This window comes from Typha angustifolia, chromosome 15 (assembly GCF_048772165.1).
Source record: "Typha angustifolia cultivar Huaian chromosome 15, ASM4877216v1, whole genome shotgun sequence".
NCBI lineage: Eukaryota > Viridiplantae > Streptophyta > Magnoliopsida > Poales > Typhaceae > Typha > Typha angustifolia.
In genome coordinates this window covers 7,647,902-7,662,701 of record NC_133253.1, presented here as the reverse complement: position 1 = coordinate 7,662,701, position 14,800 = coordinate 7,647,902, and the positions used below count along the sequence as shown (strand labels likewise).

The window sequence follows — 14,800 nt, the reverse complement described above, 5'->3', positions numbered from 1 at the left end:
CCATAAAACATAAAACCATTCAACTCCTGACGTGAATTAGACATCTCAAATACTTTCGGTACCAGTAAAGGAAAACTATATGCTCTTGTAATTTCATAAAGTAAAAAAGAAAAATAGAGTTAAACTAAAATGTTAAGAAAAGGCTTCTTTTTCTTTTTCTTTTTTTTGAACTATTCACTAGTTAGGAGATTGTTATAAAAAAATTTACAAAAATCCTCAATATGAAATTATAGTAGTCTCATTTTATGTCAGCTCGGGAACAATTTTACAAATTTAATTCCTACAAAGAGTATTAAATCTTTTTCAAGAGACTCAAACATCAAAGTTATACGTGACAAGGAATATACAATACAAGTCAGCAAATAAAAACTATAAATGAAATCATCACCCGGCAAGTCTTATGGTTAAAGACAAAATAGTTGGTCAGCAAATGCGTTCTTGGGTATGTTATGATGTGATTTTCAAATGACAGTAAAACTGCAAGTCTTATGTCGGAGCCAATAGAGGTGGTTATTCCAGATGGTACGGTACCTATCTGTACAAGGGACTACAATATGAAATCAGTTAATTATGGCATCCCGAAGCAATAAAACGATATTGCACCTGCACAAAACTAATGCCTCATCTGTACAAAACTGCTTTTTGGAGATGGATGGTAATTAATTACAGAAATTAACCTACTCTTGGCGCATAGGATAAAATCATTATCCCAAGAGAACAGTGGCAGAGAAGAAGCACCTTTTCCCAATAGATTTTGTACCTAAAATGGACCACCCAGTCCTCTCGTTGTAGCACTCCACCTGTAAATGACGAAGAGAATACAAGTGATCTGGTTTTTCCCATGAAATAAACATGCAAATACCTAACTACGTAGATATGCAGAAACTACATACAGAATCCACAAGGTTCTCGCCCACATTAAGCCCACCAATGATGAGTATAGCATCATTAAGTACTACAGCAGCACCATATCCTCTAACACAGTTCATTGGCGCATCCATCATCCAGGAACCAAGACGGGGATCAAAGGCTTCAACACTTGATACCATCTTTTCGCCATCATATCCTCCCATTGCGTACCTGAGTAAAAAATTGATTACTTCATACCAGAGTAAAAAATTGATTACCTCTTATCCTCTAGTTGAAGCTCACACGATGAAAAACCCACATTTTCTCATTTAGAACAGCCAATGAATGAGATCCCCTTCTCGTATTCATACTTGGCAGTCTGGTCCAGTATCCTTCCCTTGGATCATATCTTTCAGCTGATCTAAGAAAAGAAATAATACTTGTTCATCAACTTCCGGCAGATATCAAGCATGTAACTCAAGCATATACGTTGGTCAGGGACACCATAAAAAAAGTCAATGATAGTGCCACAAAGATTTAATTTAATAGTTTAGGACAAGAAATGCAGCCGAAAGTTCAACATACAATGCCATGTAGCAACTAATAAAGTCCAGGGATCAACACTTCCCATTCAGCCACGAGGCACAAAATTAAGGCACTTGCAGTTATGCAGTACAATATTTCCAAGTGTTTTTTTTTGGGGGGGGGGGAGGACTAATCTTAAAGCTGGAGGGTGGTAAATTGGTAATCATATTGGTCTACTAGATTCTTTGTGTTGATATAGAGTAACTACCACTAGTCCACTACAATATCTTAAAGTAATAAGCGTGACTTAAACGGCATGTCTTCAGGTCAAGGCGTAAAGCATTAGCATCAATCAGCCCAGTACCAACCCAAATAGAAACCAACTTAACAAACTCCATAACATAAATGGATTTTCAAAGATTCTGTATTGTTGAACAAATCATGAATTATCAAATGCTCTTTGTAGAAAGTGTATCATAGAAGAAAAACAACAAATGCTAGACTAAGAATGCAAATGCAGGAGACCATATTAAAACTAATTCACTTTCCATATATTCATGAATAATATTATATTCGATCGAACATAATCTTTTAAGGGAACACTCAACTTGATTAAATAACTGATTATTCAGTTCAAAGAACCTTTGCAGGTTTTGGTGCTTTCTTTATCTAGTGATTCATAGAAACTATAATGAACACATTGGAAAAGAATTTTTTTTTTCTTTTTCAAGGATAGCTAGTACAGCTTTTTCTGAGTTCTTGGATTTTGGAATTATAAGCACTTCACCTTGCAGATTATGACATCAAATGTGTCTTAATGCTTCTCTAACACATAGTTTAAGTAATCAGTTTGACTTTAAGAATTCACAAGTTTATTCAATAGTTCTTTTTTGACACATTTTCAAGTAACTTTTGGAGTTGGCAGAACACGAGATTGCAAAGTTCTAATGTTAAAAAAAGAAAAAATATTATCTATATCACCTTAACTAAGGCAATTGGGCTTGCAAATGATGGACAATGGCACTAATGAAGAATCAAGAGAGGAGTTGCTAAATATCTTACTGCAAATAATTGTTTCCATCATATCCACCAACAGTATAGAGCACGCCATGAAATTCTGCTGCAGCAGGAGCAAACCGCTGGAACAATAAATTGCATAAGACTGAAGGATCAAATAATTGCTATTAAAACTGAAGTGACATGGAACATAGAGAAGTTAACAGATAGCAGTGTAATAAAGGAGAGATTGATCGAGTCCAGCTCTACTCAAGAGAGTCAAGCTTGAGCCTATTTTGAGCCACTTGATAAGCAGATTCAAGGTTCTTTTACATCAAGCCTAATTCAAGCATGAATGAAGCTTGAATCAACTTTGAATTGAATGTTTGATAGTCTACACTTTGTAAAATAAAATCAAACATGTAACCAAGTTGAATCTTATTTAATGTGTGTGTGTGTGTATGTATATCAAGCCTAATCGAGCCGACTTATCGTTAAGCTCATCTTGAAATTAAAATTTGACCCTGATCCCCTTGATGAACCTTGACTTGTTTCAAATATGAGCTGAGCTTGAGCCAGCTTGATTATTTTGATAATCTTACTAACAGATGGACAAGCCAAGTTCATATGCAATAAAATTAAAGGTGTAGAGCTTATTGTTTAACAGGGCATATATTTCCTTTTGCATTATATGTTGTCACAAATTACAAGTCCCCTTTCAATATTTTTTTATTAAAAAACTCATAAATCTCCTAAAGCTGGTTGAAGAAATACAGATGTGTAATGAACTAACTTTTGTTGGACAATTTCATTTCTTTTATGTTGTATCTGGAGATGTTAATTACTTTCTTAACCATCGCATGCAGATTTCTGTGGTCCAGCATTGCCTTCTGAGAATATCTTCCAAAAGAATAATGTGTTTACCCAGACAAACAGATGCCTAGTGAGGCATGGTTGCAGACTCCCCAGATGTGCCATCCAGCACAGTACATGCTATACATGTCAACTTTGTGAAAATTATTCCTTACCTTCAGGGCATGTTCAGCAAGTATAACTATATGTTAGAAGTGAAGATTTAGTTAAAATTGGCACCATGCTCAAAAGCCATGAGATACATATATAGTGTAATCACAGTCAACTTACACCTTGTATTTAATGATATATAATGACATAGAATTTGGTAGTTGGATTCATTTATTTCATTAGTGATCTCCATTTACAATTAGTTTCAGCAAATTTGGAAACTTACTGAGAATTTTAGTATAAAGCCTAAATGTGCATCTGCACATGCAGGGTTGCTAGTAAATTCAGATTAGTGTGAAAAGAATAGACTGAACTATAATTGTTCTCTGACTATGTGCATTCTAATAGAGGCACTGTATTGAACTCAAAGTTGATGTGGCATGTACTCAGTGAGATTCATGCTAGTACATTCAAATTAGTGTGAAGAGAATAGACTGAATTATTATGGTTCTCTGACTATGTGCATTCTAAAAGAGGCAACGTACTAAACTCAAATTTAATGTGACATGTACTAAAGTGAGACTCATGCTAGTACAGTCAGATTAGTGTGAAGAGCATAGACTGAATTATTTATTGTTCTCTGACTGTGCATTCTAAAAGAGGCACCATACTGAACTCAAAGTTGATGTGGCATGTACTCAGTGAGATTCATGCAACCAAGGCCCAAACAATGATGCAACTAAAGAGGAAAATAATATTAAGTTGGAAACTGGACTGGAGTCAGCATAAGTAGGGGTAGGTACGGCTCGTTATGGACAACCATAGGAATGAAAAACAAGAGGAAAGTTTAAGATGCATAATTCAAACAGACAGAATTTCCATCTAGAAAAGCTTGATGTAAAAACTCCCACTAGCACTTTGGAATTACACATAAGCAACGCAATAACCAAAAAAAAAATTGTGGGGCCCATGCTAAGTGTATGCACCACTTGTTCTCTTCCTTGTAACCGTTACAAGAGGGGAGGAATGATTCAATTCGCGATTTCACGTAATCCCTAGTGAAATCGCCAGGGAAAGCGTAAAATTAAACCCTCAATCTCCCCCAACCACAGCAGTCACTCACCTTCTTCTTCTTTCTTCCTCCTTACCACACCTTGTCTGAATCAGCTGTCAAAGCATTGTCGGAGCAAATGAAGACCACCTATCTACTCATCCGTGAGTCCTCTTTCACCTGCTGTATTTAATTTTAATTTAATAGTACAGAAAGTAGTGTAGCCCCAATTCGTTTTTATGGCTTCATCAGAAAATTTCCGCCTATTGGTACATTCCAGTTAAAAACATATAGGGATTCAATTGATCTCAATATCAATTCTGAAAATTATTTGTGATTGGACCAGGGCGAAGCATTGAATATGATTCCGGTGGCGGAATTGGGCATGTGAGTAGGCTAAACCGATGAGAAGAACAAGAGAGATGCGCTAGTGGTGATGATTTAGATAAAGGATATGGTCTATTAGATGATAATAAAAGTTACATAATATCGCGACTCTTATTCTTTCACTTCTGACCTGGGAAGCTCGGATACCCCAAAATGGGATAAGTATCTATATCCGACACGTTTTCTGATTATCCTGAATTTAAATAATTAATTTTTATTTCCAAATACAGGGTGGATACAACCGGATACGTTGGGATACATTTTGGGTTTATTTGGGTAGTCAGGTGACAATGCTGCTTCCTCTCTCTTGACCATGACGACGCTGTAGCTCTCTGTTCTCCCCCTCTCTCTCGACAAACCAACCAACGACAATATTTTCTTTTCATTTCTTCTCTCAACAAACCAGCTCTTTTTTTCCTCAATTTCTTCTCTGAATTTTCTTCATTGGATTTCTTCCACTTCCCCTTCTCGAATTCTGTTTTAAGTTACGTTCCTCAGTTTTTTTTCCTTTTCTTTTCTCAATTTTTTCTCCTTTGTTCTCTGATTTTTCTTTAAAATTGTGCAGATTTCTCTATCTTATTTTCAGTTTAATTAATTCTAATATGATCACTTAGACCATGTTTCTTTTAAGTTTAGGGACCTCCCCTGAATTGGTTTAGGGACTCCTAAACTGGTTCAGTAACCAAATTTTTTTTATCTTTTTCACATATAATCAAGTTTATTCTCTAAAAAATTTAGAACTAAGAAATGAGACTAACTAATCAAGTTCCAAGCTTAATCTCAAACTAAACAAGACCTTAAGTATTACATGACTAAGTATGGTTACTTAATTTTGAATTTCTGATATGGTTACTTAAGTATTACAATTCTGAATTTCCACATTTATTACTTTATTAGATTCCTAGATTGGCTACTTATATTTAATTTGAATGATGTGACTTAATCTTCTTAAATATTAGTATAGTGTGGTGGCTGTTAAAACTTAACGCTAACAGTTAGATTAGTATAGTGTTAGAGATTAGAATTTCTCTATTTTATTTTTATCATAGATAAATGGATATTGAAAGTATAAATTCTAGTACTAGTAGTGTGGCGGTAGATGGCAATGCCCCGTTTCGAAAATATGTAATCAAATTGGAAAAGATGAGAGAAAGAGAAGGCAACATGAGGTGTCAGTGCAATTATAGAGTTAAGGCTCAAGTAATGAGAATCAGGGGATGTGAAATCAAACCATGCCCTGAAGTAAATAGTCATCATATTATAGAGATGAAAAGAATTATGGAGCTGGCTGAGTTAAAAATAAAGAACTTTATGCCAATGTCAGCTCAACATCTTCTAGTACGCCCCTTGCAACTTCTTCTAATATGCCCTATATAGATCAAAGAAGAGAAGGTCTAGAGAAACAACTCTTGAGAAACCATTTAATATAGCTTCTCGTAATCAATTACACAATGAAGTTACTAGAACGTTCTACTCTACTAGGTTATGTTTTCATCTTGCTAGGAACCCACATAATATTAAGTCTTATACTTTTGCAACTAACAATCAAATAACAAGTTATTTGCCTTCTAGATATAATATGTTAAGAACCATATTTTTTCAACAAGAAAAGGCAAACATTAGAAAGTTATTGAAACTTATTAAGGGCACATAGAGGAAAAAATGATTACATTGTGTGTGATGGTTGGACACATGCACAAAAAAGACCTCTAATCAATTTTTTGGCTATGACTGAAAGTGGTCACATGTTTTTGAGCTGTAAAATATGGAGGGTACAAAGATAAATTTTTTATATCTAGCTTGATCAGCAAAGTAATTGAAAAGGTTGGAACATAAAATATGGTACAAGTCATTATTGTAATGGTCATGTTTGTAAGTCAGCTAGGATGCTTATAGAGGCTCAGTATTTTAATATTTTTTAGACTCCATGTGTTGTCCATCCCCTCAACCTTGTATTAAAAAATATATGTGTATCAAAAAATACTAAATGGAATGAGGAGAATGACTTAGATAAAAATGAATAATTAATGTCATTTCCAATTACACTATTGACTTATGATTACTCTCATTTGGTGTTATGCAAATTGTAAAATGTTGGTGGGTATACTTTATATACTTTAGTGCTATGAGCTATGAGCTTATGAGTTGCTCATATTGAATGTAATGACATCTACTATTCTCATTTTAGTGCATTATCTGTTAAATATTGATGTATTCTTTGTCTAATTATCTTTAATATCTACTACTCTTATTTGCTATTAAATACTTATGTAGATATTAGATATATTAAAATATTGGATGCAATGTTATGTAGAGGTTGTCATTAGAATAATAATTTCTTCTTGCATAGACATGTATAGGTTGCCATTAGAATATACTATTTTTATATAATTTTGTAATTATCGGATCTTAGGCGTATCGTATCCTATTTTTTGAGAATTTGTTGTCTCCCTGTATCCGTATCGTATCGTATCCATATCCTATATCTGTATCCATGCTTCATAACTTCCAACTGAAGGTAATAATTTTGTGATTTACAATGACACTTCTCGTCAAGGCTCGAGATGTGTATTGATGCAACATGAGCAAATGATAGCTTATACTTCTAGGCAACTTATTGTTCATGAGTACTACCCTATTCATAATCTTGAGATGGCTGTAGTTTTGTTTGCATTGAAAATTTGGCGTCACTATATTTATAAAGAATCTTGTGAGATTTTATATATCACAATTCTCAAGTATATATTCACCTAGAAGGAGCTCAATTGAGGCAACATTGGTGGCTAGAGCTGATCAAGAATTATGATGTTACTACATTAGCATGAATTATCATGCAAGAAAGGAAAATGTGGTGGCAGATGCTCAGTTAGAAAATCATTAGAGAGAGTGCATCATAGAGAAGTTTAGATGCTTAGAGATTGAGGTGACATCGCACCATGAGGAGCTTTATGCAACTAGTTGGTGGTTAGGCCTACACTTCTTAATAGTATCTAGATTGCTTAGTTGGACACTAATCCAAAAAGAGTTTTAGAAAAAGTGGAGAAAAGATAAGCTATTGCTTAAATCAAAATCACATAAGAGATTGCTCAAGAATCATAATTTGATATGTTCTAGCTCGCGAGAAGATAAAAAATGAGATCATATCATAAGCTCACAGTTTGGGATTCAACATTCACCTAGATAATACAAAGATGTACAAAGACTTGCAGGAGAACTTTTGATGCAATGGCATGAAGAAAGACATTGCTAACTTTGTGGCTAGATGTTTAATTAGCAAATCAAAGTCGATCCTCAAAGATTTGTAGAAAAGTTGCAATCTTTACCTTTGCCTAAGTGGAAATGAGAAGACATAACTATGGGTTTTCTCTTAGGACTTCCACACACTCGATCAAATTATGATGCAATTGCGGCGAATGTGGACATATTAACCAAATCTGCCCACTTTTTGGTTATCTGTATAACTTACTCTCTAGATGCTTTCTATAATTGTCAATAAAGCATAGACACCTACTAAGAGAGGTGTTCATGTCGGAGTCCGACACAAGTCCGACATATCCAGAATTTTTTTAAAAAAAAACCAAAATGAGACACAGGTTGGACAGGGCTGGAGTTAAAACGGGTGTAACGGGTCGGATTGAGTCAATTTTGGTTAACCTGAATCCAAACCCAAAACTAAATCTCTCCATGTAGCCAAAGGTACCCTTTGCATCTCTGTGCCAAAGGTACCCGTTCACAAATACACCATGTAGCCTCTTGCTGACATTTCATCCTCGCATATGGTCATCATTGGCAACGCTGGTCACGCCGATGGTGTAGCCTCCTGCTGAAGCCGAACATAGAGTAGTTAGTATCCTTGTGCCTTATCATCGTCAACTACCTCAACCGACCTTTTTTTACCTCGTGTGAGATGTTTTGGTCGTGAGGAATGGTTTGGACCACTCGAGGTGGAGAAGTTGGCGGACCTTCCCTAGTTGCGCTTCATCTTTTATTCTTCAATTTCTTGTTGCTCCTCCATCGAGGAAGAAAAGAAGGCTAGGGTGGGCAAGCCCAACCCATAGGTTTATGTAGGTAATGGACTAGCCCATGACCAAGGTGGGCCGACAAAGGCCCGACCCACTTTTTCCTTTTAGTTGGGTTTGGGCCTTAGTCCATTCCATTTTAGCGTAGTGGGTGGGTTGCAGATCCACAGCCCAGCCTAAGTATTTGGGTTTCATTTTGGCCCAAATAATGATTAAAAGATTTTCTAGAAAGTCTAATTATTGTTTAATAATTGTTAAATTACAAGATAAATTTGTTTATGAATGAATAAAGGTGATGATTTTTCTCACACCCAGATATTGATTTGAATTATTCCACATGGACCATAGATGAGTGGGTTCACTTATGTTTTGGTCCATCCTGAAAATCTGTATATTCTATTATGGTATCATATTATCTTCGTGCAATCTTATATTTCATACAATATTACTCTTTGTGCATTATTATATTTCATGCAAATTACAAATACATTAATCATTTCGCAACTTTTCGATATAGATCATTTCGCAACTGTTCGTAGTAATTCGAATATACCTGGATATCCAAGAAATAAAGTTATTTTAGATCACTACGATAACTTTCTTAAGTGACTTTGACTGGGTTAAGGTACAATCCAATACTATATCGAAAAATTTCCTTCGGTGACTCTAATCTCTCTCGACGGTTAGAAAAAAAGACAAAATATGTTTACCACCTAATAACACCTCTTGGTGACCCTAAATGGATCAACTACGAGGAAAAGAATCGAATAACACCTCTTGCCTAACTTTAAACTTTTTTATTATTCTTTTATAAGGGTTTGTATATGGGTTTGTATATCCCAAGTCTATTAAGGCACATGGTTGGTCACTATTCCAATTTCGGATCATGATAAGCAACTTTTGTGTGTAGTTATCATGCATCTTCAACAGGCATATAATCAACAAGCCTATGGTTGAATATTATTATATATGAATCAAATTGTTGACCACCTTGCATAAGAATTTAACAAGATAAAGAGAAGTGTAAGTAGATGTACAGCTTGGTGCTGACTATCGAAGCCCACTCATCATATCTTGTTTTTCTAGTTGTTCTCTAACTATGTCGATTAGTCAATTAAAGAAAAGGAGAGGTAATGGACAATAAGGCAAAGCATATTCCAAGTGATGGAAGATATCTACTATCTATTTTTGATAGACAACTTCATGGTTGGTAATTTTCATTTTTGTTCGTTTATTTGCTTGAAACATGAGATATAGTTATTCTAGTTTTCTTTAGTTACAATTCAACACTAAAAATGTCCTTATTTCTGGAAATTCTGCTTGATTATTCTTTTCTTTAGGATAACTAATAGGACATTATATTACTGCTTGCGATAATTTCTTCACTATTGTATAGTCAAAGATGTCATTCAACTTATGCAGGAGTGTGGGACCTTACAAAACTAAATACAAAAAAGTGTTAGCAATGCCCAAGTCTGTTATTTCTTTTTTTTCCTCATCAATTAGGAATGTAAAATATCTTCCTACTCTAATTTCAGAGCCCCAATGCTCCATTAGTAAATTTTGTTCATATTATAAGACCTTTAAAATACAAGCTACGGAAAGAGCCTAAGTTCTTGAGGAAATGCTAGACTTCTCCGTCTTACCAAAACTTTCTAGTTCCATAAATGGGGGCACCACTGGACCTTCTAACTATCCTTTTTTGCACATCAGTAGTTTGCAATTTCCCTAGTGGCATGTCAGTATACTGAGATCTAGATTTACATAATCTCGAATAATTCACCAAAGCTTGATGCCCTTCCCTTTTCTCCTTTCTTCGATAAAGCCCACTGTCTACTTATAATTTGGGACATTGCCTAGCCATCATATGCTAACACGATTTTGTATCTTCCTAAAGCATAAAGACACCATTTCAGTGCACCCATCTTCAGTGTCGGTAGGTACACAGATTCAGAGCTTTTGGTTAGTAATATTACTGAAGAAATACGTGATAATGATTCTACCATTCTAGTCTGTCACTACTCAAGATATAAAGTTTAGAAATTAGAAGACCAATCACATTGGTAAAGGTCCTCAGACCATATATAATGCTTCTAGAAGAAAAGGTCCAATAATCATTGGAGTACAATAACTAATTGAGCATGAGAGCATCTCCAAAGGTCTCCTACTTTTCCTTACTTTATGTTCAATAATCTTTTTCAATAGGATATAATTGTTTTAAGTTTTTAACCTAAATTAATCATTCAACATCAAAAGAAAAAACTAAAACTGCCTAGTATGTACTATGTAGACATCGTCTTGAGTCTAAATGTCTAATGGAGTTTTATATTAAAATATATATGAGATGATAAAAGGTGACATGATAAAAACTTGTAAGAATATTGAGTACTAAGAAATCAACACAGCCAAAAAAATCCCCACGAAAAATCTCATTTTCAGAATCTATTTATAATGTGCAACTAATGACGTACTGAACGAAAAAAGACAAACACTAGAAAAAACTAATCCAACTAGTTAGAAATAAAAAAGGAGGCATACCCTCTGAAGCATAGATGGGCTGTAGATCCACTTCCCAAGAGCTGGATCAAACATCTCAACATCTGAGAAAGAGTCAAGGCCGTCACCTCCACCAATAGCAAAAATTTTGCCACTCATTGTAGCTCCAGCAAGGCTTACTTTTGCATGGTTTAAGCGAGGACACATGGTCCATTCATCATTCCTTTTGTTGTAACATTCAACTTCATTGAAGAACAGAATGCCATTTAGGTAAGGAGCTCATCAAAGAAAGTCAGGTAAGATGCATGGAGTAGTGATACCTGTGTTATACCATGAAGAGCCATCTCCGCCACCAAAAACAAATATATTATCATCCAGTGTTGCTGCAGCAGCATATGAACGGGAGCAACTCATTGGCTTGAGAGATGCTAGTTCATCCAAGGAAGGTGAAAAAGAATCCAGTGAGGATAACCACATGGTGCCATTATAACCACCAATTAGGTAAATGGCTTCTTCAGATGCATGTTGTGTGAGTGTGACTGTATTTCTAGATGTCCCACCATGGAGGGACATGGAAGAACTAAAGTTTGACTCCAGCACTTCAACTTGATACTCTAGTTGCCGAATCTTTCTTCCTGACTCCTTAACCACATCCCTCAATATTTGAATTTCTTGATCTGACTCAGCCTGCAAAGCACGGTAGATTATATCATGATAAAATACAATGTACAGTGAATGCTATTATACGTATTTCAGAAGCCTTCACAAGGCTCAAGTCAAGAATGTCTTCAGAAATTGAGTATGTAAGGAAACAAAAATGAGCGGATGCATCAAATTCAATTATAGTCTTATTCCAAACAAGAAATCTTATCTTCCCTATAATGCATACAAATTATCACTGTTACACTATTAAGGATCGGAAACTCAATAAGATGGAGTATCAAAAAGGAATATAACACATAATCAACAAGAAAAAAATTTCCAATTAAGTTATCAAAGTGATATGTAAAATGGGAATCTTACATGCAAGTAATTCTTCTCAACATAATAATGCTTAGTCAACTAATAATAAATTTATAATATAAAAACAAAAATGCTGACCACAAATACCTGCTTCTTCTCCAAAGTTGCAGTCTTTTGTGCCAATTGTTCAATAATTTGCACCAACTACATAAGAACATAAGGGAAAGGAACAAAGATTAAGGCTTCAAATATAGAAGATTATAAAATTACTCTACAAGTATAAATCGCATGGTTAAGACCAAAAAGGAAAAGGAGCAAGATGTGACAATTACATTAGGAAAGGGAAAGGGAGGGGGAAATCAAGGAGAAAGAAAATTGACTAGAATCAACTACCTTGGCACTTCCTTCATATTGGCAAGAAATTGTTGTGTTTCCCCGTGAAAAAGCTAAATCAAAGGATTCTTTTGAAAAATTAGCTTCCCCTTGTACTTTTTCTGGCATGTACAGACCTGAACTATCATCACTGTAGTCATTGAAAGATGGACTTGAGCATTCTCGTTTAATTGATATAGCATTTAGTTTCTGCACATTGGCTTCAAGCCTGACATCATCGGAACCTGAATGATATTCCTGCAAAGTCTCCCCTCTTTTAGCACGCAAGCTTTCTTCCAGAACAATCCGGCTCCCTCCATCCAGATGAAGGTCAACAACTGCATCGTTGCTGTTCTCTGCTCCCTTGATACCAGGACTTTCGTCCAATAGATTCTGATTGTCTCCGCATGGGACAGGATGAATACCAAACTGACTGTTGCTAGCAGTCTCATCACAGTATTCCCAGTCTGAAATTTGCTCTTTGATTTCACTATCATCCGGAGCACTAGTTGATGTTTTACTTGAGCTAGCAAGCTCAACATCCCAATCAGCCCAGTTAGCTGACCCAAACTTATTTGGATCTATCAAAACAGCAAAGGAGTTGGCATCCTTTGTGACAGCAGCCTCAGTGTTCATATGTCCTGCATGAGCAGTTATCTTCCAGTTTGTTGCTGGAACAGTTTTAGAAAGGTTTTCCTGTTTTGAAACTGCTGGAACTTGCTTGATATTGAGAGGCACAGTACAAGGTTTGAATAATATCTTTAGACCTTCTACTTGTGCATGGTCTAGTTCAAACCAAAAGTGCTTATAATGATAGTAATTGTCCTCGATTACTTTCTTGAACTGGTTTTCTAGAAGTGGTAGGCATTGCTTCTTGATGCAGATACGAACCTTAAGAATGTAAATAGCCAATACTTGATCACAGACAGATACCAGAAGTACTTAGATTGAACTTCCAAATGAGGCATGCTAAGTAAGGAATTCTCCATCCACAATACCTGTGCAGGAAAGGATGTTCTTCTTGTACCCCCATCAGTCCATGCATATGGGTCAATGTTCATCTGGCCATCGCTTGCCGCCTCATAAATTCCATGCAATTTTCGATCACTATAGTTGAATAGGAATAGCGGCAGACCAGGTTTGATATTCCCCACATACGAGATGTGCAGTGAGGGCAATCCTATAAAATAAGTTGCAGTAAGCCAGTAACTACACACAATCTCCAAAAGTATACATGTCTTAAAAGATCCGGTAACATCGTCAATCTTTTACTGCAGCGATTACATGCAATTTAACTCTAGAATTGATAATTTAACAGAAATTAAGCTGAGAAAACAGCAAGAAGATAAGCATAGCATGCGATTGGAAAAATGAGGTACAAAAACAAACCGAATAGCTGCTTCGAGAGGCATTCTTTCATGGTGTTGTGCGTGCAGCCAAAGATGACTCCACCAATGTCACCCTGACGCAAATTACGAGCAGATACCGAGGTATTCAATGGCATTGGAGCGATTTGCTGCTTAGTTGAAACAGGAATCGTCTCCGTCTTTCTTCCAGCCCCCATTGTATGTACTTCAAAAGGACAAAAGAAACACAAATTGACAAAAATTCAACCAGAACAGTTCAAGATGGTATCGCTTAAACCTCCCTAAACTTTATCATCATCTAAGAATCGTAACAACCAACAAGAAAAAAGAAGTGAAATCTTCGTCGAAAAGAGAGAATAAAAGCAGAGGAAAATTTACACTAAATTCCCTAACAACCTCGTTCATTACGATCAACAGAACGAAATGACTGCCTATCCGGTTCGAACTCATCCAGCATTCATTCGAAACACCGATCATAACAAATCAAAGATGTCGATAAAGAGAAACGAGAGGGAAATATTACTTTAAACGCGATCGTTGCCGACGAATGCTACAAATAACAACGTGACCAAGGAGAGGAACCGATCGAGTTAGGGTTTATGGTGCGGTTTGTTCCTTGGAATGGAACGGAAAAAGAGAGAGAACAGGGGAGGGAGCTTCAAAAACACGCCGGTGTGTGTGTGTGTGGAGTGAAACTACTCTCGCCTTGTTCCGTTTATGCTACCTAGGAATTGGGAAGGAATGGGGGAGCCGATTCCAGTAACCGCCCGGTTTGCTGAACAGCGTAGCGTCCAAAGAGAGGTGATGCCAGC

The 14,800-nt window shown here is 35.9% G+C and overlaps 1 protein-coding gene across 2 annotated transcripts; it reads right to left on the bottom strand.

Annotated features, from left to right (window-relative positions):
• Window positions 1-246: 246 nt before the first annotated feature.
• LOC140779787 (uncharacterized) lies at window positions 247-14,800 on the bottom strand. Of its 2 annotated transcripts, none has more exons than XM_073125046.1 (11): window positions 14,713-14,800; window positions 14,011-14,193; window positions 13,620-13,801; window positions 12,643-13,512; window positions 12,397-12,453; window positions 11,607-11,973; window positions 11,329-11,528; window positions 2,437-2,513; window positions 1,169-1,270; window positions 894-1,080; window positions 247-800 (listed from the first exon to the last, which is right to left on the bottom strand). In XM_073125046.1, exons 2-11 carry the CDS (start codon window positions 14,183-14,185, stop codon window positions 705-707), a joined length of 2,313 nt encoding a protein of 770 aa, XP_072981147.1. In that variant the 5' UTR covers window positions 14,186-14,193; window positions 14,713-14,800; the 3' UTR covers window positions 247-704. The 2 variants fall into 2 exon arrangements, with proteins under 2 accessions (XP_072981147.1, XP_072981146.1); XM_073125045.1 differs by lacking the exon at window positions 14,713-14,800 and adding an exon at window positions 14,512-14,706.